The sequence below is a fragment of the Eubalaena glacialis genome, chromosome 9 (genome assembly GCF_028564815.1).
Source record: "Eubalaena glacialis isolate mEubGla1 chromosome 9, mEubGla1.1.hap2.+ XY, whole genome shotgun sequence".
Taxonomy (NCBI): domain Eukaryota; kingdom Metazoa; phylum Chordata; class Mammalia; order Artiodactyla; family Balaenidae; genus Eubalaena; species Eubalaena glacialis.
Window position 1 is genome coordinate 21468753 of NC_083724.1, and position 27002 is coordinate 21495754.

The window sequence follows — 27002 nt, forward strand, 5'->3', positions numbered from 1 at the left end:
ACAATAGCCAGGACATGGAAGCAACCTAGGTGTCCATCATCGGATGAATGGATAAAGAAGATGTGGCACATATATACAATGGAATATTACTCAGCCATAAAAAGAAATGAAATGGAGGTGTTCGTAATGAGGTGGATGGAGTTAGAGTCTGTCATACAGAGTGAAGTAAGTCAGAAAGAGAAAAAGAAATACAGTATGCTAACACATATATATGGAATCTAAGGACAAAAAAAAAAAAGGTCATGAAGAACCTAGTGGCAAGATGGGAATAAAGACACAGACCTACTAGAGAATGAACTTGAGGATATGGGGAGGGGGAGGGGTGAGATGTGACAGGGTGAGAGACTGGCATGGACATATATACACTACCAAATGTAAAATAGATAGCTAGTGGGAAGCAGCCGCATAGCACAGGGAGATCAGCTGGGTGCTTTGTGACCACCTAGAGGGGTGGGATAGGGAGGGTGGGAGGGAGGGAGATGCAAGAGGGAAGAGATATGGGAACATATGTATATGTATAACTGATTCACTTTGTTATAAAGCAGAAGCTAACACACCATTGTAAAGCAATTATACTTCAATAAAGATGTTTTTTAAAAAAAAAAGAAGCTTGGTTTCTCAAAGAGAAATAACCTAAGCCAGCAGCCAGTATTGTGACATGCCAGGTCTCTCCAGGAGCAATCACCAGGCCAGAGTCCACAAAGGGTAGATCAAAGGATGAAACCCTCTAGGAATTTGTCATCTGCCTTAGGAAGGAAACTATACCCAGGAAGTGGACCCATTTTTGAACTGACGAATCAAAAAGAAGCTTGTTTCAAAATAGCAGGACCTGTCATTGGATTTCCTGTGACATGCAAGGCTCCCTTTTCTCTGCTGAAAAAGTTATTCAGAAAAAGAGAAAGGCCTGGAGTCAGGCTCTCCCTTGCCAGCCAAGGTCTGTGACTCTGAACTTTGTATTTCCTCACAGGCCTGAGCCCAGTGAGGGTGAGGCGGTTCTGAATAAAATGAACAGACCAGCCTTGGCATATAGGAGGATGTTTTGTTTTTATTTTAAAAAAAAGGAGGGGGGGTGGAGGGAAGGAAGAAAGAAAATTGCATGCATATTTGTGTGCTCCTAGAAAAATGTCTGATAGCATAACAACCAAAACTGCAGCAATCCCTGGGAAGTGGTTGGGAAATGGGGAGGCCATTGCCCTTGCTCAGCTGTGCTTGTCCTTAAGCTTCACCTGGCTGCCATTCAGATCTTTTGCTCCTCCCCTAACTGGTTCATCCAAAGAGGCCCGCCCCACCCCCCACCCCCCCCACCCCCCGCCACTGCTCATGAAACCATTGTTTTCTACCTCCATAGCTCTTACCACTTCTGAAATCTTGATTTTTGTCTGCCATGCCATGTTGCATGAAGGCAGGAACCCCGTCTTATTTCTCATTATATCCTCCGTGAAGAACAGGGTCAGGCACAGAGTAGATGTTCAATAAGCAGTTAGTGAATGAATGAGGTTGGGCTTTTGCTTTTCACTTTGTACACTTTGTATTTTCAAACGTTTTTGAGATGAACACGACAACTTTTTTTTCATCAGAAGAAAAAAAAAAATCAGCAGGTTACTGCAGAGGACTCTACCCTCAGCAAATTGTCTTGGGTTAAGACAGGTTTCCACCTGAAAGCAATTCCCTCCTAGTACCGACGGGGGACTCAGACCAGAGAGGGGCAGCGCCTTGCCCAAGTTTACCCAGCACTAAGCAAGCCAGACCGGGACCCAAATCCCCCCCTCCCAAATCAGGCTGGGTACCTCCGGGGTGGGGGGGGCGGTGTCCGGATCCTTGGGAGGAGGAGTGGGTCTTACGAAGGGGCAGAGAGGGTCACGGAAGGGACGGGGAGGGCAGAGGAGCACGGTGAGGGGGGACTAGAGTTCCGAGTTGAGGAAGGTGAAGCTGCAGCGGGAGCTAGCGGAGAGGACAGAAAGAAGTGGAGGGGGCGGGGCGAGGCGAGGCGGAGGGGGCGGGGCGGGGCGAGGCGAGGCGAGGCGAGGCGGAGGGGAGGGGGCGGGGCGAGGCGGAGGAGGCAGGCGGAGGGCTGGGACACGGGAGAAGAGGGGCGCCGCCGAGCTTCTGCGCCCTTTCCGGAGCGGGCGTGCGGCTGCGGCTTCCTTCTTGACCGGCTTCCCCGCGAGGCAGGTGGGTCATGTGCCCCGGGCACTGGCGCGGGAGGTTCCGCTGCATACCGCAGGGGTAGAGATGTCGCTCTAGCAGCAGGCTACCTGGACTTTGGCGCCACCGAGCCCTGGAGGTGGGGAGGGAGGGTGAGCAATTCAGGCCTGCAGCCACAGGCCCCAACTTCGGCTTCCAGAAATGGAAAACGCTGTGGGCCCTTTGTTCTAGTCTTAGCTATGCCAGTGGCTCCCTGCGTGACTATGGACGAGTTCCCGCCCCTCTCTGGGCCTCCGTCTACCTATCTGCAAAGTGAGAGGGTCTTTGGACGGGTCTCCCTAAGTTCCAGACTGACTTAAATTCATTTCCTTGACAAACTTCCTCTAGGGCTTGTCCCCAGATTCACCAGCCAAGTCCGTCCCTCAGCAACAACTTGGCAGCACTCTGAACTCTGGCCCCTCAGGTTTTAGCTGAACAGGTTGGGTGTCTGGAATCAGTTCCGTCTGGGGCAAGAAGCTGCGTCCAGCCTCTAGACTTTAGGCTGAGGAATTTGTTTTCTGTGCACTGGCTCAGTAATCCTTCACTGGCTCTCCACCCAGGCAGGCATCATCATCTGGGGCTGAGAGAGGCTTTAAGACAGGTAGGAACAGGCTGCTCTGTCCTGCCTTTTGTCCTGGGCTGTACAGGTTCACTAAAATCAGATTTTTTTTTTTTTTTTTTAATTTAAATCCAAGTACGTACGTCTAAGCAGCGGAAGGGAGTACTGGCCAGAGAATGTGGAGGTTTGGGTTCTAGTCCTGGCTGTGCCGCTGGCTGGCTGTGACCTTAGGCAAATATCTGCCCCTCTCTGGCTCAGTCTTTCCTGGCTGAACAGTCCAGGGGTGGGTCAGATGGTCTGCAAGGACTCTGCCGTCTTTCACATTCCGAACAATAGTAATAGCAGTCATAATAATTGTTTCCTTAGCTGACCTACGAGGCCTTGCCTGAGCTGGCCCCTATCTACCCAAAGCACCAGACTCCTTGCCCTGCCTCAGGGCCTTTGCACTTGCTGTTTCCAGTGCCAGGAATATTTAATCACCTCCATTTCCTGAATAGGCTTTCTCAGATCTCCACTGAAACGTCACTTGCTTAGGAAGTTCCCCGACAACAAAGACTAAATTGGGTTTCTGGATTGATATCCTCATGGTACATGCTGTCTTCGTTATGCTTAAGTATTCATGTGGTTCTTTGTCCGATAGCTGTATCCCCTGTTCTTTAATGCCTGTGCATGCCATGAGGCCTAGAAATCTGTCCCTTTCCCAACATCTAGCACATAATAGGTGGAATGAACAGATAATCTCATTTAGTCCAACAGTCTTATGAGGTTGAGTCACTGTGCTCTTACACCTGAAGAGACTGGGCTTCAGAGAGTGACACTCTTAGGGTCACACAGTGAGTTGGCAGTGTCAGAATTTGAACCCAGTCTGTCTTGGACTCCGAGGCCTGAACTTCCACCTCACTTGCCCTCACACTCCAGGATCTTCTGCTGTGAAGACGTTACTTAAGTGCCAGCAGATCTGACCCACGAAGCCTGGAAAGAGAAGACCATCAGGTTGTTCGGCGCGGTGCCGTCCAGCTCGACCTCCCCTAGAGGCCCCCGGACCTGAGGCAGAGGTGCGAGTGGGGTGGCCTGGCCCCCCTCCTGCAGACCCATGGCGCGCCGGCTCCAGTTACAACTGCTGACGTGGGACGTGAAGGACACGCTGCTCAGGCTCCGCCACCCCGTGGGGGAGGAATATGCTGCCAAGGCCCGGGCCCACGGGCTGGAGGTGGAGGCTGCGGCCCTGGGACAGGCCTTCGGGCGGGCGTACAGGGCTCAGAGCCACAGCTTCCCCAGCTATGGCCTGAGCCGCGGCCTCACCTCCCGCCAGTGGTGGCTGGATGTGGTCCTGCAGACCTTCCACCAGGCAGGCGTTCGGGATGCCCAGGCTGTGGCCCCCATCGCTGACCAGCTGTACGAGGACTTCAGCAGTTCCCGCACCTGGCAGGTGTTGGAGGGGGCTGAGGCCACCCTGAGGGGGTGCCGAAAACGAGGTCTGAGGCTGGCAGTGGTCTCCAACTTTGACCGACGACTGGAGGACATCCTGGCGGGTCTTGGTCTGCAGGAACACTTCGACTTTGTGCTGACCTCCGAGGCTGCCGGCTGGCCCAAGCCCGATCCCCGCATTTTCCATGAGGCCTTGCGCCTTGCTCAGGTGGAACCGGCGGTGGCAGCCCATATTGGGGACAGTTACCAATGTGATTACAAGGGAGCACGGGCCGTAGGTATGCACAGCTTCCTGGTGGCTGGCCCCGAGCCTTTGGACCCTGCGGTCAAGGATTCTGTACCCGAAGAACACATCCTCCCCTCACTGTCCCATCTCCTGCCTGCCCTTGACTGCCTGGAGGGCTCACCCCCAGGGCTTTGAGTCAGGCGAGGGAAGCGGTCGGGCCCAACAAACACTGGAGACAGGGAGCCCCTTCCTTCCCTGAGATCTGGCCTTCACCCCTCCCCCTGCAGCCACCATAATGCATTCCGACTATAAAGCAGTGAATGCGGGGCATTCAACCCTGCCCCACTAACCAGCTCCTGGTCTCTGAGATGATTCATTCCTCACACCTGCGTCCATTTTCTACCACGAGTCCCCCTCACCTCCAACAAGATTCATGAGGGCCCAACTAGCTTCAAAACCAACACTTTAAAACTTTCTTTTTAGCAGCAGGGCCTTTCGTCATGGGAGAGCTTATGTGGAACCCCAACATGCAAAACAGGAAAAATGAGAAACTGCTAGGGTTGAAGCAGAGGTCCTGGGACCCTTCATTCGGGCCCTGAAGCCTCTGCGACTCTTTCCCCTGAGAAGCCTGAGATCAGAGGAGCTTAGTACCTGCAGGTACTGGAGTTCTCATTTAGGCGTGTCTGACTCCGAAGCCCATTGGCTTGACTGCGAGGTTACAAGTAGAATGGGATCCATGTCACACAAGACATAATGCAGTGGAGATCCAGGGAGAATAGAGAAGGTGTCCTAAGGATGGCGGTCTTGAAGGGCACCCCAGTCATAGGAATAGCTTGGGGGTGGGAAAGCACAGGGAACAAGGACTGGAGCATGAGGTGGCAGGAGTGCAGGGACTACGGGGGGAATCACTGGAGATTGAAGAAGTAGGTTGGGCTTTTAAAATTCCATGTCTCGGGCTTCCCTGGTGGCGCAGTGGTTGAGAATCTGCCTGCCAATGCAGGGGACACGGGTTCGAGCCCTGGTCTGGGACGATCCCACATGCCGCGGAGCAAATGGGCCCGTGAGCCACAACTACTGAGCCTGCGCGTCTGGAGCCTGTGCTCCGCAACAAGAGGCCGCGACAGTGAGAGGCCCGCGCACCGCGATGAAGAGTGACCCCCGCTTGCCGCAACTAGAGAAAGCCCTCGCACAGAAACAAAGACCCAACACACCCAAAAATAAATAAATAAATAAATAAATAAAGTTACATCTGTTTTAAAAAAAAAAAAGAAATTCCATGTCTCTTCCTGCCTTTCCCCCTTCACACACCTCTCTACTTCGTATTTACTGGACACCTGTGCCTTGCCCAGTACCAGGCACAAGGGGTACCACAGGTAAAAAGCACACAAACAGGCATACACAGTGTATGTTCTGGTGCCAACAGGCAGGGAGGGCTCTGGAGTGGACCCTGAGCTGGGGGTGGCCGGTAGATGGGCAGAGGGATAAGAGGGGCATTCCTGGCAGTGGGCCCACAAACTGTGGACTGAAGACTGCTGTGGGGAGTTAGACTGGTGGTTGGGGGAGCATGGCCTGGGGGCCTTTGGGTGCCAAGTAGAAGAAATTGGCTTTGACCCAGGTTTGAGCAGAGACTGCCCAGGCAAAGGCAGGGAAGCTCTTCTCAGACTTGGCCAAACCTCTTGTGGGTCTGTCTTCCTTGGGCTTGGTGCTGAGGCCGGGTGACCCAACATTAATTCCCAAATGTCAGGCAGTGAGGAGATGGGTCATGAGCTGTGGTTTCAGAGCTACAAGGGCCTCAGAAGTCATGTCAACTGAAAAAGTTGATTTGATCCACCCAGTGTTTCAAGTAAATTATTGAGCAAACTGAAGAGTGGGAAGGGCTCTGGCCCCCATCTTTGAGCCCAAGAGCCTTACAGGTAAGTTGCAGGTAAGATTGCCTTTGAACTGTGTTCCCAGATGAAACAAAATGGGAGGACCACTGTTCTAAAGTGACCTCCTCAGAGGACAGGAAGGGACTTGCCCTTGGTCCCCGCAATGCAGGGCACAGAACCCTGTCTCCAGGCTCTTTCAGCTGTGTATGCTGAGCTGCCTCCCGCCTACACCTGGGAATGTGGATGGGGGTGAGGAAGATATCCCTTTCCCAGCAAACATACCACTAAGATCTGAGCTGGCACCTGGGGGATCTGCCCAATTACCAACAAAGAACATGGAAGAAATTTTCAATCTTTGAAAACCTTTAATAATGTACATGTTCCCTAAGGCTGGCCCTCTTGCTCCCTCAGCCCTTTCTGGCTTGAAGGCCTCACCCTGGTCCCCACATTATGTTAGAGAAGGCATTCGTTGGGAGCACGCATCAGCTGCAGTTGGGGAAAAAGCTCGTCCCTGTTGCCATGGGTGGGTGCTGGCTGGAGCCCTGGCTAGTCCGAGGCAGCACTGCCGACGGGTGTGCCGCAGCCAGGCTACCTGGAGACAGGGTCCCCTCAGTCTTCCCAGTGGCTACGCAAAAACTGGGGGAGGACACAGCCCTACAGGCCAGAGTCCTCTGGCCAACAGCAGCCTGGCAGGAGTTCTAAATCCCTTCCAGGTTGTCCTTGTGCTAGAAAAATATTTCCTCTGTATGCCATGTCATGAAAAGGACTGAGAAACACTGAACTGAGGGGATGACAGAGCTTCAGCCACAGGCTTTTCTGCCAGAGAACGGCATCTACTGGGGGCAGTGCTGCTCCAGAAGAGTCTACCACATGCATCCAGTCACCTGTCCATCCATCCATCCATCCGTCCACTTGCTGGCCAAAGATTTATCACATGCTCACTATGCACCAGGTACCATGCTGGATGCCAGAGATAAAGTGGTGAACAAGACACCCTCAGAGGGGCAGATGCACAGTGCATTTGGGAAACCAAGGCCCAGGGAGTAGCAGGTTCCCCACAGATGCCCAGCTTTTAATGGTTGTACCCAGAACCCCTCCTAAAAGCTGCCCACTGGGCACAGGCAACATCTGGGAAAAAGACACTGGGTAGAAACATGGCCTGAAAGGGTGGTGGGGAGGTAGACCTGGTCTCCCCATGGCCAAAGGTCAGCAGACGATGGAAATGGTCTGGTCAGCCACAGCAAAGACTGGGAAGAGGGGCCCAGGGAAGGACGCGTGGTGGGTGTGGAGCACCGTGCCCGACGCTGGCTCGTAGAATAGCAGCTCCTGTGCCTGCAAGTCCAGCAGCACCCCCAGCTGAGCTGGGCAGCGCAGCAGTGCCAGGGGCTCATGCTGCCCATCGTGTGAGAAACGGAACTCCTGGTCGTAGCGGGAGAAGACCCAGGAGAAGGCATTGTAGCCCAGACGAGAGTCACTGCCAGAACCCTTGCGGGGCAGCTGGCCTAAGGCCACACCCACCTTATAGGCACAACTGTTCTCGACGTTCACCATCCAGGCATGCAGCCCAGCCTGGAAGGAAGTGGTGGCCAGGGCATTGGGCCAGTGGTCAAAGCGCTCCGGGCCATCTGCACAGGTCTTGGACTTCTTGGCGTTGAAGCTCAGGGTCCTTTGATCATCTGACAATTGCAGGAAGGGGCTGACAGTCCTCTCGTTGATACGCACGTCCTCCGTGCCTGCCAGAAAGAATTCTCAGACTTGCCCACGGCCCACCCTCAGCCCTAACCTGGCCCTGCCACGTAGCAAAGCGCTTCCTCACCACTCACTGGCAGATAAGCCATTTACTCTCTCTGAGCCTCAGATTCCTCATCTGTAAAATGGGGATCAGAATAGGACTTATCACAGGGTGGATGTGAGGATCAAAAGAGATGATGCATGTAAAGTGCCGAGCATTAATAAGTGCTCAATAAATTGTGGCCATGACCACAGTAGTTATTATTAGTCCAAGACCCTCATCTGTTAACTTTGATAGATATAAGACCCAGAGAGGAGAAGCGAGTTGCCCGAGGTCACACACCAAGTTGGTGGCAGGGGGAAAATGAAGACCCAGCATGTTGTTCCTACATTTAGCATCTAACACTGATCATATCGCATTCTAGTTGGGCATATCTGCAGTTTCCAGATCAGACTTGTCCTAGCGACATGGTTCCTGGAGGCTTGGAAGCATCAGATATACAGTTTCCTACAACTACCTAAATGGGACTGCTGGCAGATCAGGCACTACTGGATACCAGAATCTAGAGAAGATGAGCTATAGCTTGTACTAACGTTTTAGGGATAACATGCAGGGAGCGAGGATTAAAACTGAGAAAAATTCAATCCATTAACCTAACCTTTCTGTGAATTGTGAAAATACCACAATGGGCAGTGTGGAAGCTTCCATCTAGCTTGGGGGAAGCCTGCTTTGAGAACCCTCCCACTCAGGGGGAATTCCTGGAGGCAGGAGACCATGTTAGCTGGCCTGATCAATGTTAAGTTAGTAAGTGAGACGAATCCGGGCAGCTCAATTCTCGCTCCAGATGCTCTCCAGTTGCCCATCAATTATATCTTCTTAAAGAGAAACTAGGTTTCCAAGAAATAATACTGAGCTCTTGCACTAGGGCAGGACTTAAGGAGGACGTAATTTCCAGGAACAAGATTTATCCCAGACCCAACCACAGAGCAGGCTGGTGTGGAAACAGGGAGGACCTGGCCCAGCTGCCCCAGGCCTGTCCAGAACCTTGACTCCATAGACAAGCCTGCATCCAGTATCACTGGTTGCTCAAGCTGAGATCCCAGATGCACTGGTCCCCACTGTGACCCAGCAGCAAACCCCAGACAGACAGACAGACAGACAGAAGCCCAGTTGCTCCAACTGGTGCCAGGCTCCAGCAGCTCCTAACCTGAGAGGGACCCGAGAACGGCTGTCGCCCAGAGTTGGGTCAGTAGTGGGCTGCGAGTGCACTTCTCATTAAAGTTTAACTTTTCCGACTCCTTGGGATCCAAAATGCCCTCTGCTTCCTCCGTCCTTATGCAGGAAAAGAAAAAAAAAAAATAGAGATTTAGGAAGGTTCTGGAAATGTATCTGGATCCATACAGGAGGGGGACAGAAGTCAAATCCTCTTCCCACGAGGGCGACACAAAGAATGGCAGCCAGGCCCCACACAGGAGCCCCGAAAGGGGGTTGGAGCCAAAAGAGAAGTGGGCATTCCCTCTATGCCCTGGAGCCTTAATTCCAGCAAGGCACACGGTTTACAGGGAGGTAAGTACTTGGTGCCAGTATCAGAACTTGTAGTCAGTGTGTTCTATGGGGGAAGCAACTTGCCAGTGTCTCTGGTGAGTTAGCAGCAGAGCTGGGAGGAGGACCTGAGCCTCTGTGCCGCAGTCTTTCCGCTCCACTGACCTGCGTGGAGAAAATCTTGCCTTCCTACAAAACCTACTGCAGCAAAATCTACTGGTGTGGTCAGAAGGTACAGCCATTCCTCTGCTCTTAAAATGCAAACAGCCCTGAAGGGTCACGCAAGAAGGAACTATCAGTGATCACCCCAACCATAAAGTAGACATAGCACTTTGCTCCCAATAACTACCTCTCTTCAGCTCGCAGGGGGGACTGGGTTTTGTTGGAAGGGATTTGGGAACATAAGATGCTTAGGAGGGGAGTACTGCCATTTATTAAGCAGCCAGGCTCTGGGCTTGCTGTTTTCTATAGAGAATCTCTATGATCTTTGCTATAACCTGGGAGGCAGTTGTTATTCCATTTGACAGGAAAGAACGGAGATTCAGAGAAAGCACTCAAGCTAAAAAGAAGACCTGGATTCAACTCTTGCCTCCATGCAAAAACAGAACAAACCCAGGCTGGGATCCAGGCACCATTCAACATAATCTTTCCCCTGACTTGAAGTAAAATCTGAAGGGGTGTGGGGCAAAGTGAGCATTCGCCACAGGGCTTCACAGACCTCTGAACTGGCTTCTGAGAAAGCCAGTTTGGGTAGGGAGAAAAAGCTCCCAAATGAGAACGTTTACATTTGCCTGAAGATGTCTTTAACAATATACAGTATGCTTTAGGCCTGGCCTATATAGTGATTGTATGCCAAGAAAACAATTAGACTCAAATCAGTGATGTTCTTTCTCTTGGTAGTTATGACATATCAAAGATTAAAATTGTCCTGTGTTTCTTGTTTCAAGGTACATGTGTGTATGTGAAGTCTTAAATGTTTTAATAGTTCACAGCTAATCAGCTTATTGTAATACTGTATGTATAATGAGATCAATGTCTTGTGTTTTCATCCTTTGTGAATTCACAATTCTTACTTCTTTTCTTGTCATAACAAAACCGGTAATATTTTCCTGTCTTGACAGCTTGATTTTTAGTAGAAAATATATTAAAAGCGGGGTTCTCATTGCAGTGGCTTCTCTTGTTCCCACTGCCTCTAATCCCAAAGATGGCCTTTGAGCTCAGGCAGCAGAGAAGTGACAGCACACACTCTCTTCCCCAAATCTTGTGGCTCTGTCCATAAACAGAGGATGGGGGTCGGGGGGGGAGAGGGTGGGGCATGTCTCCTCATAGATGTGAGCTCTTTTTTTTAAGACTGACACTGACTGCTCTGGCTTGGGAGGAGCGAGGTTAACAGAGCCCTAGAAAAGCTGAAAGCAGGCTCTGGTTACAAAGGCTCCTTGTGGTCAGGACAAGAGAGGCTCTGTTGCCATCTTCTCAAAGCACTGAGGCTGGCTCTGGAGAAGCCCCAGCCAACAGGTGAGGAGGAAATAGGAGCTGGTGTCTGCCGTGCTAAATCATCATCAGAGCAAATCTGAGGCCAATCGTAGACACTAGAGTCTAGAGAACCACCTGGTCCAGGTACCTCATGGTACAGAAGAGAAAACTCGTGACCCCAAAGGAGCGGGAGTGAAGTGGGGCTGGGACACAGCAGGGCCCTGGCCAGGAACAGAATACCCAGTCTGTACAGGGGGACCTGCTGCCGTGGCAGGCCAGGGTTGAGCTCAGCCACGGATGTGGAAATAACCTTGGGGGCCAACAAACAGGTTTTGAAAACAGTACGGTCATCCCTCCATATCCTGGGGGGACTGGTTCCAGACCCCCCACAAATACTAAAATCCACGGGGTGTTCAAGTCCCTTATAGTCAAGCTCTCTGTATCTGAGGTTCCCCATCTGCAGATTCGAAAACATTCAAATCCATGGTTGGTTGAATCTATGAATGGGGAACCCATGGAAATGGAGGGCTGACTCTACTTTGAGAGTATGCACCCTCAGTCTAAAGGCACAAAGACACAAAGGACTACAAACAAGTCTTGAACTCTACTAGTAGGTTTGTCAATCATACTATGGGTTTAGCAACTCTCAAACAATGCTGCATGTATCATAGGACTGAACAAATGAATAAATATATTGCTGCTGTTGGGAGCCAAGGTTCTCACTGTGAAAGAAGAACAACATAGATATAGAATAAAAGAAGGCAAAGGAAAAATCCTGTGGTGTTTGACTGGAATTAGAAGTTGTGATACAAACTCAAGAATAAAAAAGTTACATGCACACACACTCCCTAGCTTTGTATGCTGTCCACTGGGAAGGCCTGGAAGCAATGGCGCATCAGGAGCAATGAACACACCTAATGCCTCAATCTTGGTTTTTCAATACGATTCCCCAGTAAAAAAACCCAAGACACCCTGGAGAAATTAGCTGATTCCAGGCTGAGGCAGGAAAAGAACACGCTGAGCCTAGGATATCTTCTTGTGCCAGAAAGCAAGAAAGTACTCAAAGAATGATGAGGAGTTGTCAAAAGGACACAGGATCTGGCCTGAAGGGGCTCCTACTGGCCAAATCTGGGAGACTTTGAAGATCAAAATTAATAATAGTACTAACAGATTATAATGCACTGAATAAAATAAGAATCAATGAGTCTATATTGATACTAAATAAGTGAATAAACAAGCAAACTAAGTCCTAGACACAGCAATCAGACAACAAAATAAATAAATAAAAGGAATCCAAATTGGAAAGGAAGAAGTAAAACTGTCACTGTTTGCAGATGACATGATACTATACATAGAAAATCCTCAAGATGCCACCCGAAAACTACTAGAGCTCATCAGTGAATCTGGTAAAGTTGCAGGATACAAAATTAATATAGAGAAATCTGTTGCATTTCCATACACTAACAACAAACTGTCAGAAAGAGAAATTAAGGAAACAATCCCATTTACCATCACATCAAAAAGAACAAAATACCAAAAAAAAAAAAAAAAAGAATAAAACACCTAGGAATAAGCCTACCTAAGGAGGTAAAAGACCTGTACTAAGAAAACTATAAGACACTGATGAAAGAAATTGGAGATGACACAAACAGATGGAAAGATACACCGTGTTTTTGGATTGGAAGAATTAATATTGTTAAAATGACCATATTACCCAAGGCAATCTACAGATTCTACCCAAGGCAATGACATTATGTGTCGCCTGGTATGATGGACTGAGGACAAATCACTTATGAAATATTCCTGCTCAAAATGCATAACCTGAATCTAATCATGAGATAACATTAAATAAACTCAAATTGCGAGACAGTCTATAAAACTGTCCTTAGACTCTTTAAAAGTGTCTAGAAAATAAAAGGTTAAGGCACAATTACAGATTTAAAAAGAGTAGATGGATCGGGGGAAAAAATCCAAACACTGTTAAGCACATTTTTAGTACAACTGGCAACATTTGAATACATACTGTATATTAGATAATAGTATTACATCAACATGAGATTTCCTGAATTTAATAAATACACCGTGGGGGAATTCCCTGGTGGTCCAGTGGTTAGGACTCCGTGCTCTCACTGCTGAGGGCCCGGGATCAATTCCTGGTTGGGGAACTAAAATCCCACAAGCTGCGCAGCGCAGCCAAAATTAAATAAATAAATAAGAATGCTGTGGTTATGTAAGAGAATGTCTGTTCTTCGGAGATCCACATTGAAGTATTTAGGGATTAAAAGTCGTGCTTTCTGCAACTTACTCTCAAATAGGCCAGAAAAGAAAAAGTTGTTTTATATATACATTAGATAGATAGATAGGCAGACAGACAGGAAGACAGACAGGAAGAGACAGATAAGAAACAGAGAGAGCAAATGTGGCCAAATATTATCAATTAATATTTCGAAGTTCAGGGCTTCCCTGGTGGCGCAGTGGTTAAGAATCCGCCTGCCAATGCAGGGGATACAGGTTTGAGCCCTGGTCCGGGAAGATCCCACATGCCGCGGAGCAACTAAGCCCATGTGCCACAACTACTGAGCCTGCGCTCTAGAGCCCATGAGCCACAACTACTGAAGCCCTCGTGCCACAATTACTGAAGCCCGTGCGCCTAGGGCCCGTGCTCCGCAACAAGAGAAGCCGCCACAATGAGAAGCCCGTGCGCCGCAACGGAAAGTAGCCCGCGCTCACCGCAACTAGAGAGAGCCCGCGCGCAGCAACGAAGACCCAAAGCAGCCAAAAATAAATAGATAAATAGATAAATAAATAAATAAATAAAATATTTCTAAGTTCATTATACTATTTTGGCAACTTTTCTGTAAGTTTAAAATATTTCAAAACAAAAAATAAAGATAAAACATTTTTTCAAAAATCAGATCAGCTTGATATTGAGGACAGACTGCTAAAGGAAGATGATGAAGATAAAGGAGAAAGAGAAGACTAGCAGAAGCATGGAAAGATTGTAAGGAGACAGTAAATTAAATTTAGGAGCATCTGTACTGTGGAATAGTTCAAAGACTTTCCAAAAAGTGAGGTAAATATAAATGTACTGATATGGAAAGATTCCAAGATAGATAGCCTGATAAGTTATAAAACAAGTATGAAACGATCCCGTCTACGTTTTCAGAAAAAAATTTTAAAAGGAAAAAAAAATCCCACACACTCTCCTATGACTAAACATAGGAAAGCCTACAAGACACACATCTAACTGTTAAAACTGATCACCACTTGGGAACAGGATTGGGAAGAGGTGATGGAGACATTTTTAATTTTAAATGGTTTTATACTGGTGAAAATTTTTTTCTTTCTCCTATGCACATGTATTGCTATTGAACTTAAATATAAAAATAAAGAAGAATGGACTGTGCTCCCCAAGTACAGCTCTGAAATCTCACACACACAGTGTAAGAATTTAATTTCTTTGCCTGGAAAATTACACCCTCTCGGCCACTTCCTCAGGCTCTTGGATCTCAGAACCTTTCAGAATCAGTTAGGGCCTGGTGAAATTCTTTTATTATTGCATAATTAAAATGAAGTTTTGAGTGGTAATGCAGACTTAAATTTCAAAGATTCTTTCATCAGAGAAAGGGGAAGTGAGGTAGAGAAGACAGTACTGGGTCAGGTGTCAGGTGTGGGTCCAAGCCCCAGCTCTGGGGCTTAGGCAAGTCCCTTCCCCTCTTTGAGCCTCAGCATTCTCATCTGTAGATGGGGGTGGGAAACCCCTCCCACAGGGTGACTGTACATTTTTTAATAGGATAATATTTAAGAAAGCCCATGGCAAGCCTCTGACTCATTATCTATTTCATTGCCCTTCCACATGGGTCTAAAGCAGCTCTCCAAGCTAGGGGCAGGAAGACTCTTGTCCATTGAGCCTGGCTTCAGGGAAGGTACTCAGCTGCCCGCCATGAGCTTCCTCCCAGGAGCAGCGGGGCCTGACGGCAATGGACTAAGTAGAGGCCTAAGGCCATGGTTTCCGTGACTGCCCAAGCAAATACCGGGGCCCATACTCACCTCTCAAAAATCTCCTGCTCCTTCTGCTGTGAGAAAAGAAAGCAGAGTCAGGCTTGGCACCAGAAACCCAGCAGGCAGTCATCAAGACTTAAATATAATCAACTTGCATGGAGGGCTCCACGTGGACAAACTCTAGAATACAAACGTCTACTCCTACTTTAAGACCCCGCACAAAACTTTATGGATCCTTCTTCACATACCTCCCCCATCAATGAACCCCTCTGTTCCCTGTGTCCCATGGCATCCTGGGTTTCCCTCAGCTACACTTCAGGACAATCACATATTTACTCAACATTTCATCCCCCACCAAGCCTGTCACCGGCTCAACGGCTAGGACTCTTTCTGAATCTTCTGCTGTGACTGTCCCAACGTTTGGGGTAGAATGTGCTTGGCACATGGAAGCTGTGTAATGAAATGAACGCACAATCTGGGACAGTCACGGAAATCGCCCCCCTTGAACTGCAGCGGGACAGCTCGGTTGTTCCACATTCTCATTTCTCTGCTTGACGCATCTACTCAGATGGCGCACTGTCACCTTAGAACTGCAGGTACCTGCATATCTATATAAAATACCTTGAAAGGATATGTACCAGCATATTGGCCATGGTAATTTCTGGGTGTTAGGAGTGAGGATGAGCTCTGTATTTGCAGTGGACCCCTTGTCAGTGCAGTGTTCTCTCTTCGAGCTTCTGGTCTCTCTCCTCCTCCCCACTTCCTTTAATAAAGCTGTGACTCTTGTCTTTCAGGCATCAGCTTCTAAGTTGCTTAATTCAGGAAGCCTTCCCTGACTACCACTCCCTCAAGGCTGGACTGCAGGGGCCCCAGATCCCAGTAGTGCCCTCTACCATAGCACGTATCCCTCCATATCCTAATTATCAGTTTTATACATTTGTCTCTTCCATAAGGCTGTGAGTTGCTGACAGCTGTAGCCTATACCTCCACCCCATAGCACAATGCTTAGCATACAGTAAGCACTCAGTAAATATTTGCTCACTATTGAAAGAATAATTACCAAGTGCAAAAAAAAAAAAAATCTATATAGTTTTATTGCCCTGTCTCATCCCTTTTCCAAATTAATCATTTTCCACCTACCTCCTACCAATAAACATTCTCCAAATTATCACTTTCCACCTACTTCCTACCAATAAACATTCTCGATGTTTTCAGACCTTGGGGGAGTCTGGCCAACTGGCTGTGTCTTCACCATTGCCTGACTTACAATCAGCTGGAGGTCATCCAGATGGGTGAGCATGTCCACCAGGCTGGTGCGGATGGTGTCGAGCTTCTGCAGTGCCTCGGCCCAGTGGACTCGCTGTGTCAGTATACTCTGATGGGCCCGCTCCTCTTCACCATGCACCTGTTCCAGCAGCCTCTGCTCCTCGCTCTCACACAGACTCCTCACCAGACCCAGCCGCTGGATGACCAGTTCCCGTGCTGCACTGGCTGTGCTCTGACAAAAGATAAAACGAAGAGTCGGGTCCTGGCAGAGCCCCAGTCAAGATTAGGAGGGCTTGGGCTCAGCCGGAAGGAGTGCTGAGATTGATTAGCAATGTCTGCCATGGGTACAGTAAGGGCAGTGCTTAAACAGTGCTTAAACCATCCGAGCCCTAAGATTTCCCAAATGTGGTTTAGGGTAAAGAACTTTGAGATCCAGACATCCAGGCCATATCTCATGGAGCTAAGATGACAGAATGAAAGAGCTGGGCAGGACTTACAGATCAGCTGGAATCACCTGCTTTTCACAGTTGGGAATCCCAAGGTCAAGAGACCAAGGTCAGAGAATCATAGAATTGCAGAGCAGAAAGGACTAAAAAGTCTTCTCCATCAACAGGATACACACCAACAGTAGTCCAGTTAATATTTTGACCATGGCTGAGGACAAAGAGCTCATTACTTCCCAAATCTGTTCATTCTAACTGCTTCCATGATAGAATTCTCACCTTCCATGCAGGAGGGCTGAAATCAATTCTAAGTCAATGAAGTTAACATGTGTCCCCTAGCAGGTAGCACAGCATCTAGCACAGAGTAGGTGCTCAAATATTTACTGAATGACTGAATGGGAAAGTTTCTTCCAACTAGTAAAAAATCTCTTGGTAGTGCTCACATGCCAAGTCAATGGCAGAGCAGGGGTTAGAACCCAGTTCTGTTGACTCTCAGTCCAACACTATTCCCCTATACCAATGCCATCTGGTAACCAATCCTCCTCAAAGGCATTGTTGCATGAAGCTCCTGCACTCTTGCCAGACAAGTGAGAGCAGAACTGTTTCCTTCATGCCAGAAAGTCACAGGTAGCCAGCAGCTCTCCTCATTCCCTGCCCCTGAAGACCTGCTTCAGAAAAAACTGAGACCCACAATTTGCCCAATGGAGAAGAGAGAGTGGCTGAGTGAATGGCCAAGTGAACCCAGAGATTCAGACTCCAACTCCAGTGTTCTTTTGAGGCAACATAATGCAGTGGTTAGGAAATTAGGCTGTAGAAACAGTGCCTGGGTTTAAATCTTCGCTGTTCCACTTACTATCTGTGGAACGTTGAGCATATTACTTATCTTCCCTGTGCCTCAGTTTTCTAATATGTCAAATGAGGATCATAATAGTACCAACCTCATAAGGCTATTGTGAGGATTAAATGAGTTAATACATATAAAGTAAATAGAACAAGGCCCAGCACATAAATATTTGATTACATTAGATATTGCTCTTCTCTCTATCCCACTTCAATGCCTTTCCCATGGGTGGGTCTCTGCGGCCACATTTGTACTTTGTGATCAGGATCAAGGACAGACCCAATATGCATCAGATACTCCCGGACAAGAAGGCTGCAGTCAATTTCAACATGTTTCTTGAGTCATTCCCAGAAAAAAATAGCAGAGAAAAAAGAAAACTTTGCTCACCAAAGATATGCCTAAATAAACTAAAATCCCTCCCAGAACAAAACACAGAAGTGCTGGAAAAATAGCCCAAAACCTCCTTTTAAAAGCGAAGCTACGGCTTCCCTGGTGGCGCAGTGGTTAAGAATCCGCCTGCCAATGCAGGGGACACGGGTTCGAGCCCTGCTCCGGGAAGATCCCACATGCTGCGGAACAACTATGCCTGTGTGCCACAACTACTGAGCCTGAGCTCTAGAGCCCACGAGCCACAACTACTGAGCCTGCAAGCCACAACTACTGAATCCTGTGCACCTAGAGCCCGTGCTCTGCAACAAGAGAAGCCACCGCAGTGAGAAGCCCACGCACCGCAATGAAGAGTAGCCCCGCTTGCCGCAACTAGAGAAAGCCTGCGCGCAGCAACGAAGGCCCAATGCAGCCAATAAATAAATAAATAAATAAATAAATAAAATTAAAAAAAAAAAAGTGAAGCTACTCTGGCAGCTCGGGAAAGGAAATCCCCTGGAGTCCAAAAGTAGAGAGGAAACTGAAAACCAGTGTAATCAAGAGCTGAGGACTCAACTAGCTGCCCTGAATAGGGCTTGTGATTTACTTTAGAATCTTATACTCATCTAAACCATCATACAAAAATTAGAGCACAATAAAGACCTCTCTGATCAAAAATGGAAAACTTCTGGGACTTCCCAGGTGGTCCAGTGGGGAAGACTCCACGCTCCCAGTGCAGGAGGCCTGGGTTCGATCCCTGGTCGGGGAACTAGATCCCGCATGCATGCCACAACTGGGAAGCCCGCATGTAGCAACTATGAGCCCGCATGCCGCAACTAAAGATTCCACGTGCTGCAACAAAGGATCCCGCATGCTGCAATGAGGATCCCACATGTCGCAACTAAAGACCCGGCGCAGCCTAAATAAATTAATAAATAAATAGATAAATAAATAAATGAAAATGGAAAACTTCCTATGAATGAGGGAATTATTAAAAGATGTACTTTAACTAAAATATTGGACAACAACATGTAAGACCTGAGGGGTTACTGACTGAAAGCATTCTTATGGTACTTGTATCATTCGGGTTGATTCATTTTAGACACTGAGTATTTATTTGTGTTAAAATCTTAAGGGGACCAAAAATAGACTGTAAATAGAAGGTATAACTTTCAAGCTAGCACAGGGAAAAAAGGAGGGAGGAGGGGTTGATTAACTCAATAGAAGGGAGGAAAGGAAGAAAAAAAGCATAGAAAAAGTGGACTACATAGAAAATGTAGGGATTATCAGACTGGACTTTTTTAAAAAAGGAAACAAAATCCAGTTTTAAGACACACACCTAAAACATAAGAACATAAGAAGTTGAAAGTAAAAGGAAAGAAAGCAGTATATCTGGAAAACACTTGTTAGCCTAGTAACGAATAAAGGACAAAATAGTTTTTAAGACAAAAAGAATTCCTGACCATAAAAGGTCACTACAAAGTGATAAAAGGGATGTTTTACCAGGAATATATAACAAATCTAAATATACACATTTAATAAATATCACCAAAATATAAAAAGAATTGACAGAATTATAAAGAAAAATAGACAAGTTCACAGCATAGTATGAAAATATAAATGCCCTTTGCCAGTAATCAATAAATCTGGCAACACTACCAAATGTAAAATAGATAACTAGTGGGAAGCAGCCGCATAGCACAGGGAGATCAGCTCGGTGCTTTGTGACCACCTAGAGGGGTGGGATAGGGAGGGTGGGAGGGAGGGAGATGCAAGAGGGAAGAGATGTGGCAACATATGTATATGTGTAACTGATTCACTTTGTTGTAAAGCAGAAGCTAGCACACCATTGTAAAGCAATTATACTTCAATAAAGATGTTTAAAAAAATAAATAAATAAATAAATAAATAAATCTGGCAATAAAAATTAGTAAATATAGAGAAGATTTGAACCTATTAATAAGCTTAATTAATAGACATATATAGAATCCTACACATTTTTTCAAGTGAATGTGAAACGTTCACCTAAATTGACCATCCTTTAGGGCATGAAGCAAGTCTCAACAAATTTCAAACAACTGCTATCATACACATCACAATGCAGTTAAGTTAGAAATCAGTAAAACAAAAACAAAAACAAAAAAACCACATATTTGGAAATTTTAAAGCATAAATAATTAATAAAATAATAAAAAATCTAATAACATAGCAAAACAAGAAAGTCATAATGGAGATTTTAAAATACTTATAACTGAATGAAACTGAAAATACTATATCAAAATTGTGGAATGTCCCTCTGTCAATCTAGAAGGAAATATAGAGCTTAAATGCTCACTTTGAAAATGAAAAAAGACTCAAGTCAATAGACTGTGTTCAACGCAGGAAGTTAACAAACAACAGAGTAAATCCCTAAAAAATTGAAGGAAAAAAATTATAAAGAGAAAATAATAACGAAAATAGAAGCAATCAAAAGAGAACTTCAATGAGCTCTGCCCATCATCCACCCATCTACCTGCACCTGTGTCCATACATTCTGTCTTCCCTATTTCTGTGGGTAAACTGCCCGTGCTCTTACCTACGGCCAACGCTTCCACTTATTTACTAGATCCCACCCCCTTTGCTATACCAGATTATCCCCCTTCTCCTGCATCATTAATTTTCCCCTGTCTACTGGACAATTCCTATCAGCATACACACACAGAGTAATTTCCCCCATCTTAAAAACAAAGCAAACATATAACCCTCTTGATCCCACATCCCCCTCCACTATCATCCCATTTCTCAGCTCCCTTCTACAGCAAAGTTCCTTAAGAGTCATCTAGGCCAACTATCCCAAATTGCTCTTCTCCTATCCTCTCTGAAACCCACGCTAATCAAACTTTCAAGGCAATGCTCTACAAAACTCCTCTTGCCAGGATCTCCAGTGATGAGCATGTTACTAAATAGTCCATTCTCATTTCTCACCTGACTTGATCTCTCTGCAACACTTGACACCAATGATCTCCCCCACCTCCTTGAAACCTACTGTGGGACACAACACTCTCTTATTTTACTCCTAGCTCATTGATTGCTCCTTCTTGGTCTACTTTGCCTGTTCCTATCTTCTCAATGGTTAAAGGCTGAAGTGCCCTAGAGCTCAGTCCTTGGACCCCTGCTTTTTTTTTTTTTTTTTTAAGTTGTTTCCACTTTTTATTTATTTATTTGGCTGTGTCAGGTCTTAGTTGTGGCACGCGGGCTCAGTAGTTGTGGCACGCAGGCTCCCTAGTTGTGGCACACAGGCTTAGTTGCCCTGTGGCATGTGGGATCTTAGTTCCCTGACCAGGGGTCGAACCCGTGTCCCTTGCATTGGAAGGCAGATTCTTAACCACTGGACCACCAGGGAAGTTCCCCTGCTTTTTTCTATCTGCACTTATTTACTTAGTGATCTCATCCTTTCCCATGGCTTTCACTTTATACACTCACTTGTACACTGATGAATCTCAAATTTATGTCTCCAGCCCAGCCCTCTCCCAACTCATATATCCAGCTACCTATTCAACATCTTCACTTGGATGTCTAATAGGCATCTCCAACCTAACACATATACAACTGAACTCCTAATCTCCTCCTCCACCAACCATCACTCTACACGCAGTCCTTCCCCACCTTGTTAAATGGCTGCTCCATCCCTCCAGTTGCTCAAATCAAAAAAAGTAAGAGTTATCCTGACCCCTCCTCCCTTTCTCTCATGGCCTACATCCAATCTATCTGCAAATCCTGAGGTTTCTTCCTTCAAAAAAGAAAAAAATAAAAACACACACACACATATATATATACTACTTCTCACCATTCCTACCACCATCACGCAGGTCCAAACCACTCATGTCTCTCACCTGGATTACTGCAACAGCTTCTTAATTGGTCTCCCTGCTTTCACCTTTGCTGCCTACTTCTCAACAAAGCAGCCAGAGCCCTCCTTTTAAATCTTAAGTCATACTGTCTTATTTCTAATGACTTCCCACCTTCCCCAAATAAAAGGCAAAGTCCCAGCCTTTTACCCAGCCTTTTGACCGGTGAGGATTCTGCCCAGCTCCCTGCACTGCTCGCCTCTCTAATTTTATCTCCTTTGCCTTCTCACTTGTTCACTCTGCTTCAACCTCACAGGCCTCCTGGCTGCTACTCCAACTTGCCAGGTACACTCTCACCTCAGGGCTTTTGCACTTGCCTTTCCCCCTTTTTGGAACACTCTTCCCCCAGATATATGGTCCATTCCCTCACCTCCCGTAAATTCTGTGCAAATATCAATCTTCTTAACTAGGATTCCTGATCACAGCATATGCAATTACAACCCCCATCCTCAACATGACCAATCCCACTTCCTGTTATATTTCTCCATAGCACTTATCACCTTTTGATATAGCATATATTTTATTTGTTATTAGCCCTCTCCCCTGACTAGAATGTAGGCTTCATGAAAACAGGAATTTTCGTATGTTTTGTTCACTGTGGAATCTCTAGCACATAGACCAACAGTGTTTGGTGTGTGGTAGGTGCTCACAGAGATTTGTTAAATAATTAAATAAATGACAAAATGTTGTAAGTATTCCCCGACAAACGCTTCTATTTGACACTGTACTGAGGTCTTAGCCAGTGCATTTAAGACAAGAAAATTAAAAGGCTGAGGAAAAAGAGAATGAGAGAGGGAGAAATCATCATGCAGAGAGAAGCAGAGATGTACACAGAACAGCTGCCTAGACTTCTAGCAGCTTGCTCGTTCCTGGTTCTAGTCCCCTTTAGGTTCTGAAAGACTCTTTTATCAGGCCAAGAAATTCTCTGTTTCGCTTACGCCAGTTCAACTGGGTTCTGTTCCTTGCAATCAAAATCATTTATTTTTTAAATTAGGTTGGCCAAAAAGTTCGTTCGGGTTTTTCCATAAGATGGTATGGCAAAACCTGAACGAATTTTTTGGCCAACCCAATACTAAAATAGTGCCAAGCCTGTCCCACGTACTTTGGGGGAATGAGGGAGGGGATGTGCAGGAAGAAATTCATAGCCCCTGCCCTTGAAGGGCATACTTGAGAGTAAAGATGTAGCAGTGGCAATGAGTCAACTGAATAAAGGATCCGCAGTGAGGTGTTGCAGAGGGATCACCTGCTGAGCGTCAGAAGACCCAGCTCATAGAACTGACTCTGGCAGGAGGCTGTGAGTCATTTAACCTCTAGGGGACCCATTTCCCCATCTGTAAACAGGGATGTTACTACCATCTACTGCATAAGATTGTCATAAAGAATACACAATGTAAAATCCATAGGTTATTTTATAATACTGGGGCTGAGCACAAAATAATTAAGATGATAAGGGAATGCTACCCTTCCTGATCCTTTACCTGAAGAAAGTCATCTTCTATCGGAGTCTTTGCACCAAATATGTGATGGGAATAATCCACTCTGCCCAGATGGCAAAACCAAGGCTCAGAGAGAGGGGAAACCATCCTTCCTGGGCATCCAACTTTGCTAACAGCACAATGAGTCTGTGAGGTTGGGAAGGGACCATAGACTGGTCCAAGCCCCTAAGGCTGAGGTCTTATCCTAGGAGGGGGCCCAGAGGAGGGGGGAAAGCAGAAGAATTACCTACCACAGCTCTCTGGTTCTTCCCTGGCAGGACGTCAGCCACATACTTGGTGATGGTAGCACTCTGTAACTGCAGCCTCTCACACTGGTCCACAATCTTGTTCTGCAACACAAATGACACCCATGGTGTCTTGATCCACACTGGTCCATTCACTCCATTCCAGTGACTTTTTTCCTTTTACCCCACCTCAGCCACCCACTCCCATGGTCATTATCTCAGACCTCATCATTATTCAAAACTATACAACTTCCAAAATCTTCATTTCAAGGATCCTGCACCCTGCCCACCACTTCCCATCCTTCTAGATCACGTACCCTAGAATCTCCATTCCAACAATTCTTCAGCTTAGATGGAGTCACCAATACATTAGTCTTAGCACTTTTCACTGTCCATCATCCCCTTTTGTGGCCCCACGTCCCTCTTTATCCTTAAATCTGGTGGCCCTTTATTATTCTCTCTCTCCTCTGGCCACTTCTGGTCTCCTCTACTTCTGCTGTTCCACCCAGATCACCTTTATCTCTCACAGGAACTGCTGTTAGAGTCTCCTAACTGGGCTTTTATTCTTGACCACCACCCATCCCCCCCTGCCCAGTAGCCACTGCCACCTTTGGTAAGGAAATCAGATCAGGTCTCATCCCAGCTCAAAACCCTCCAATGGCTTTCCAATACACCCACAGTGAGAACTTAGCCAACAAGGCCCTAACTGATGGGACTCTGCATATCTGCATATCTCTCCAATGTCACCTCCTACCACTCCCCACACTGGCCTTCTTACCGTTGCATAAACACACCAAACTTGTCCTGACCTCAGTGCCTTTGCACCTGTTGTTTCTTCTGTCTCCAGCAGTCTTCTCCCGTATATGTCTTGCTCCCCGACTCCATGTAACCTCTTCAGAAGCCTTCTCTGACCATCCCCACACCCCATTCCCTTACTTAGCTTATTTTTCTCCCTTGCGTTTTCACTCTCTGACTGTATATCATGGGTCTGTTTACCTTTTTTTTGGTATCTGCCTCCCCCACCTCAGGCACATAAGCACCATGACTTTGACTTGTTCTCTATGTCCTACTACCTGGAAGAGAGTTCCTATACATGGAAGGCCCTGAATAAATATTTGTTGAATGAAAGAACACCCACTTCCTTGGTCACAAGAGTTTCAGCAGCTCACAGATCCCGAAGCTGTGAGCATCGGCCATGAGAGCAGGGGAGAGTTTTAGAAATGAAGAAGCTGAGGCTCACAGAGAAGTGACTTGCCCAAGGAGACATGGCCAGGCCCCTGCTTTGCTACTCCATTTCTCCAGGTAACAACTGGAGCCCTTCCAAGCAGCAGTTCCTGCACCATTTCCCCTGAGAGCTTTGCCCCAGTTCCATCTGCCAAAGGGCGACTCAGCTGTCTCTTCTAGGCAGCTCTTGTAAATCCTTCCAACCACAGTTAGGAATCAGTCTTACACTTCACCGGTCCAAATACACAGTTAAAGAACTGAGTCGACTGGAAGGAAGCTGTGGTCACCACACACCGTAGGATTGAGGGAACTGAGACTAGCTTCTGAAAAGCTACAGGGCAGGTATCCAGAAGGTAAGAGACAGGTTGTTGAACTGGGGCTGATTTTGCCCAGTTCAGTAACAATCTTGCCCTGGGGCAAAATTTCTTTGCTGGCTGGAGGGACAGGGGAAGCCTGCAGAAAAGCCACAGTCTACTCAGAATTGGAGGGAGAGAGGGCAAGACACATCTCCCTCCAGGAAAAGAAGATGAATATGCTAAGGGCCTCAGCAGGGTTCAGGGAAGGCGCCCTGCTCCAGGGCAGAGTGCATTCCAAAACAAGCAGCAGGCCTGCCACCCTGGCCCAGCCTTCACTCCTTCTACCACTCAGATTCAGCCTTGATGGAAACTTTTGTTTTTAAGGTTTTATTAAATTCTCACTCCCATTAGCATCACTTCCTCCCTCCAACCACTGAAGCAGAGGTGGTTTTCTCTGGCCTAGTCAGTGACTCCCCTGGTCCAGCCCCTGAACATTAGGAACCTTGAAAAAGTTACTCCCCTCTCTGGGCTTCCGTTCCCCCATCTGTAAAATGTAGGGCCACTGCTTCAAAGGTCTGGTTGGAATGAGACAACGGATATTTAAGTGCTTTGGAACTTGCAAAGTCTCTATCCATTGTGCAAGTTCATTATACCACATTATCCAAGCTTATTTTCATCATCACTATGGGGAAAGTGGTGACAAGTAGGACCAACCAGGAGCCTTCAGGTGCCGTTGAATAACTGAATCCCTCGTCCCAGCACCCTGTCAGGTATGTTTATTACTGTCCAGTCTGAGCCCTCTGGCCTCACAGCTGGGCAGAACTCCAGGGAGAGGTTGGGAGAATCAAGCAGGTTAATCAAATTGCAAGGAAACCCCCAGGGACCACAGCTGGTGTGGAAGGAGGCAGGAAGCCCCATGGTGACTTGACTTTCCAATCTCAAGGGAGGTCGGTGACAGGAAGGTGGCTAGCTTGGAGCCAAGCTGGAAGTGGAGGTGGGGAGAAAGAAACCCTAGATGAAGGGTTCCAGTAGGAACCTCCCGATATCCTCCCCGCCCGCTCCGTTTACCCAAGTGAAATCGGCTTGAAGTACAGTCCAGGCCAATCCTGGAAGGGAAAAGAAACCACCTCACCAGGAAGCCTGAAGGGTGGATGAGGGGAAGGGCTTTGAGCCGAGGGGCTAAGGAGCGAGGAGGGGCGGAAGCTGGGGCACACCTTGTCCCGGGCAAATGGAGCAGTGGAGCCCGTTATTGCCCAAGGCCGGCCCCATCGCACAAAAACTCTAATAAATGCCCCCAAACTACAAATGAGGACACTGAGGCTCAGAGATTACGAGACTCACAGGGAGGACCTGATGGAGGTGGGAATCGAACTCAGGTCAGCCTGACTCCAGAAGCCACACCCTTAACCGCCTCGTTCTACAGCCAGTGCCACTGCGGAGCCTGGACTCCCGGACCCGCTGCTGGGTCCCTGCCGGGTCTCGCCCAGCGCCTCCCCGCCGGCGCCCCCTTCTTCCGGAGCCCGCCGCCTACCAGCTCCCACGTCCGCTCACCCGCAGCTCTTCCGCGCGCTCCTCGGCCCGGCGGATGCGGTGCCCCCGGCAGCGGCCGCTCAGTCCCGCGCAGGCGGCGCACACGGGCCGTTGTTCAGAGCAGCAGAACCACCTCAGAGCCTGGCCGTGTTCGGGGCAGAGCGGCCCCGGCTCGGACCCCGGCCCCGGCCCCGGCTCCGGCCCGGGCCACGGCCCCTGCCCTGCACTCTCCACTGACATGGCCGAGCGCCCGGCGCCGCGCGCTCCACCTGTCGCAGGTGGCGGCTGGGCGGGGCCTCCCTGACCCCGCCCCCGGGCCCCGCCGAGCGCCTGGCACGCTGGCCGCGGCTCTTCCTCCCGCCGGGCTCTCGCAGCCGGGTGGGCGTCCGCCCACACCCCGCCCCCACCCCGGGAC

The 27002-nt window shown here is 47.8% G+C and overlaps 2 protein-coding genes across 4 annotated transcripts; one reads left to right on the forward strand and one right to left on the reverse strand.

Moving 5' to 3' along the window:
* Positions 1-1335: 1335 nt before the first annotated feature.
* On the reverse strand, positions 1336-26836 carry BSPRY (B-box and SPRY domain containing). Of its 3 annotated transcripts, XM_061200082.1 has the most exons (7): positions 26609-26836; positions 23544-23642; positions 16282-16512; positions 15063-15088; positions 9205-9329; positions 7784-7998; positions 1336-2278 (listed from the first exon to the last, which is right to left on the reverse strand). In XM_061200082.1, exons 1-7 carry the CDS (start codon positions 26825-26827, stop codon positions 2252-2254), a joined length of 942 nt encoding a protein of 313 aa, XP_061056065.1. In that variant the 5' UTR covers positions 26828-26836; the 3' UTR covers positions 1336-2251. The 3 variants fall into 3 exon arrangements, with proteins under 3 accessions (XP_061056065.1, XP_061056064.1, XP_061056063.1); XM_061200081.1 differs by lacking the exon at positions 1336-2278 and having other exon boundaries at positions 6611-7998; positions 15063-15085; XM_061200080.1 differs by lacking the exon at positions 1336-2278 and having other exon boundaries at positions 6611-7998.
* Positions 2062-5642, forward strand: HDHD3 (haloacid dehalogenase like hydrolase domain containing 3). The gene is made up of 2 exons (XM_061200083.1): positions 2062-2172; positions 3662-5642. The coding sequence occupies exon 2, from the start codon at positions 3837-3839 to the stop codon at positions 4590-4592; it is 756 nt and encodes a 251-aa protein (XP_061056066.1). The 5' UTR covers positions 2062-2172; positions 3662-3836; the 3' UTR covers positions 4593-5642.
* Positions 26837-27002: the final 166 nt, after the last annotated feature.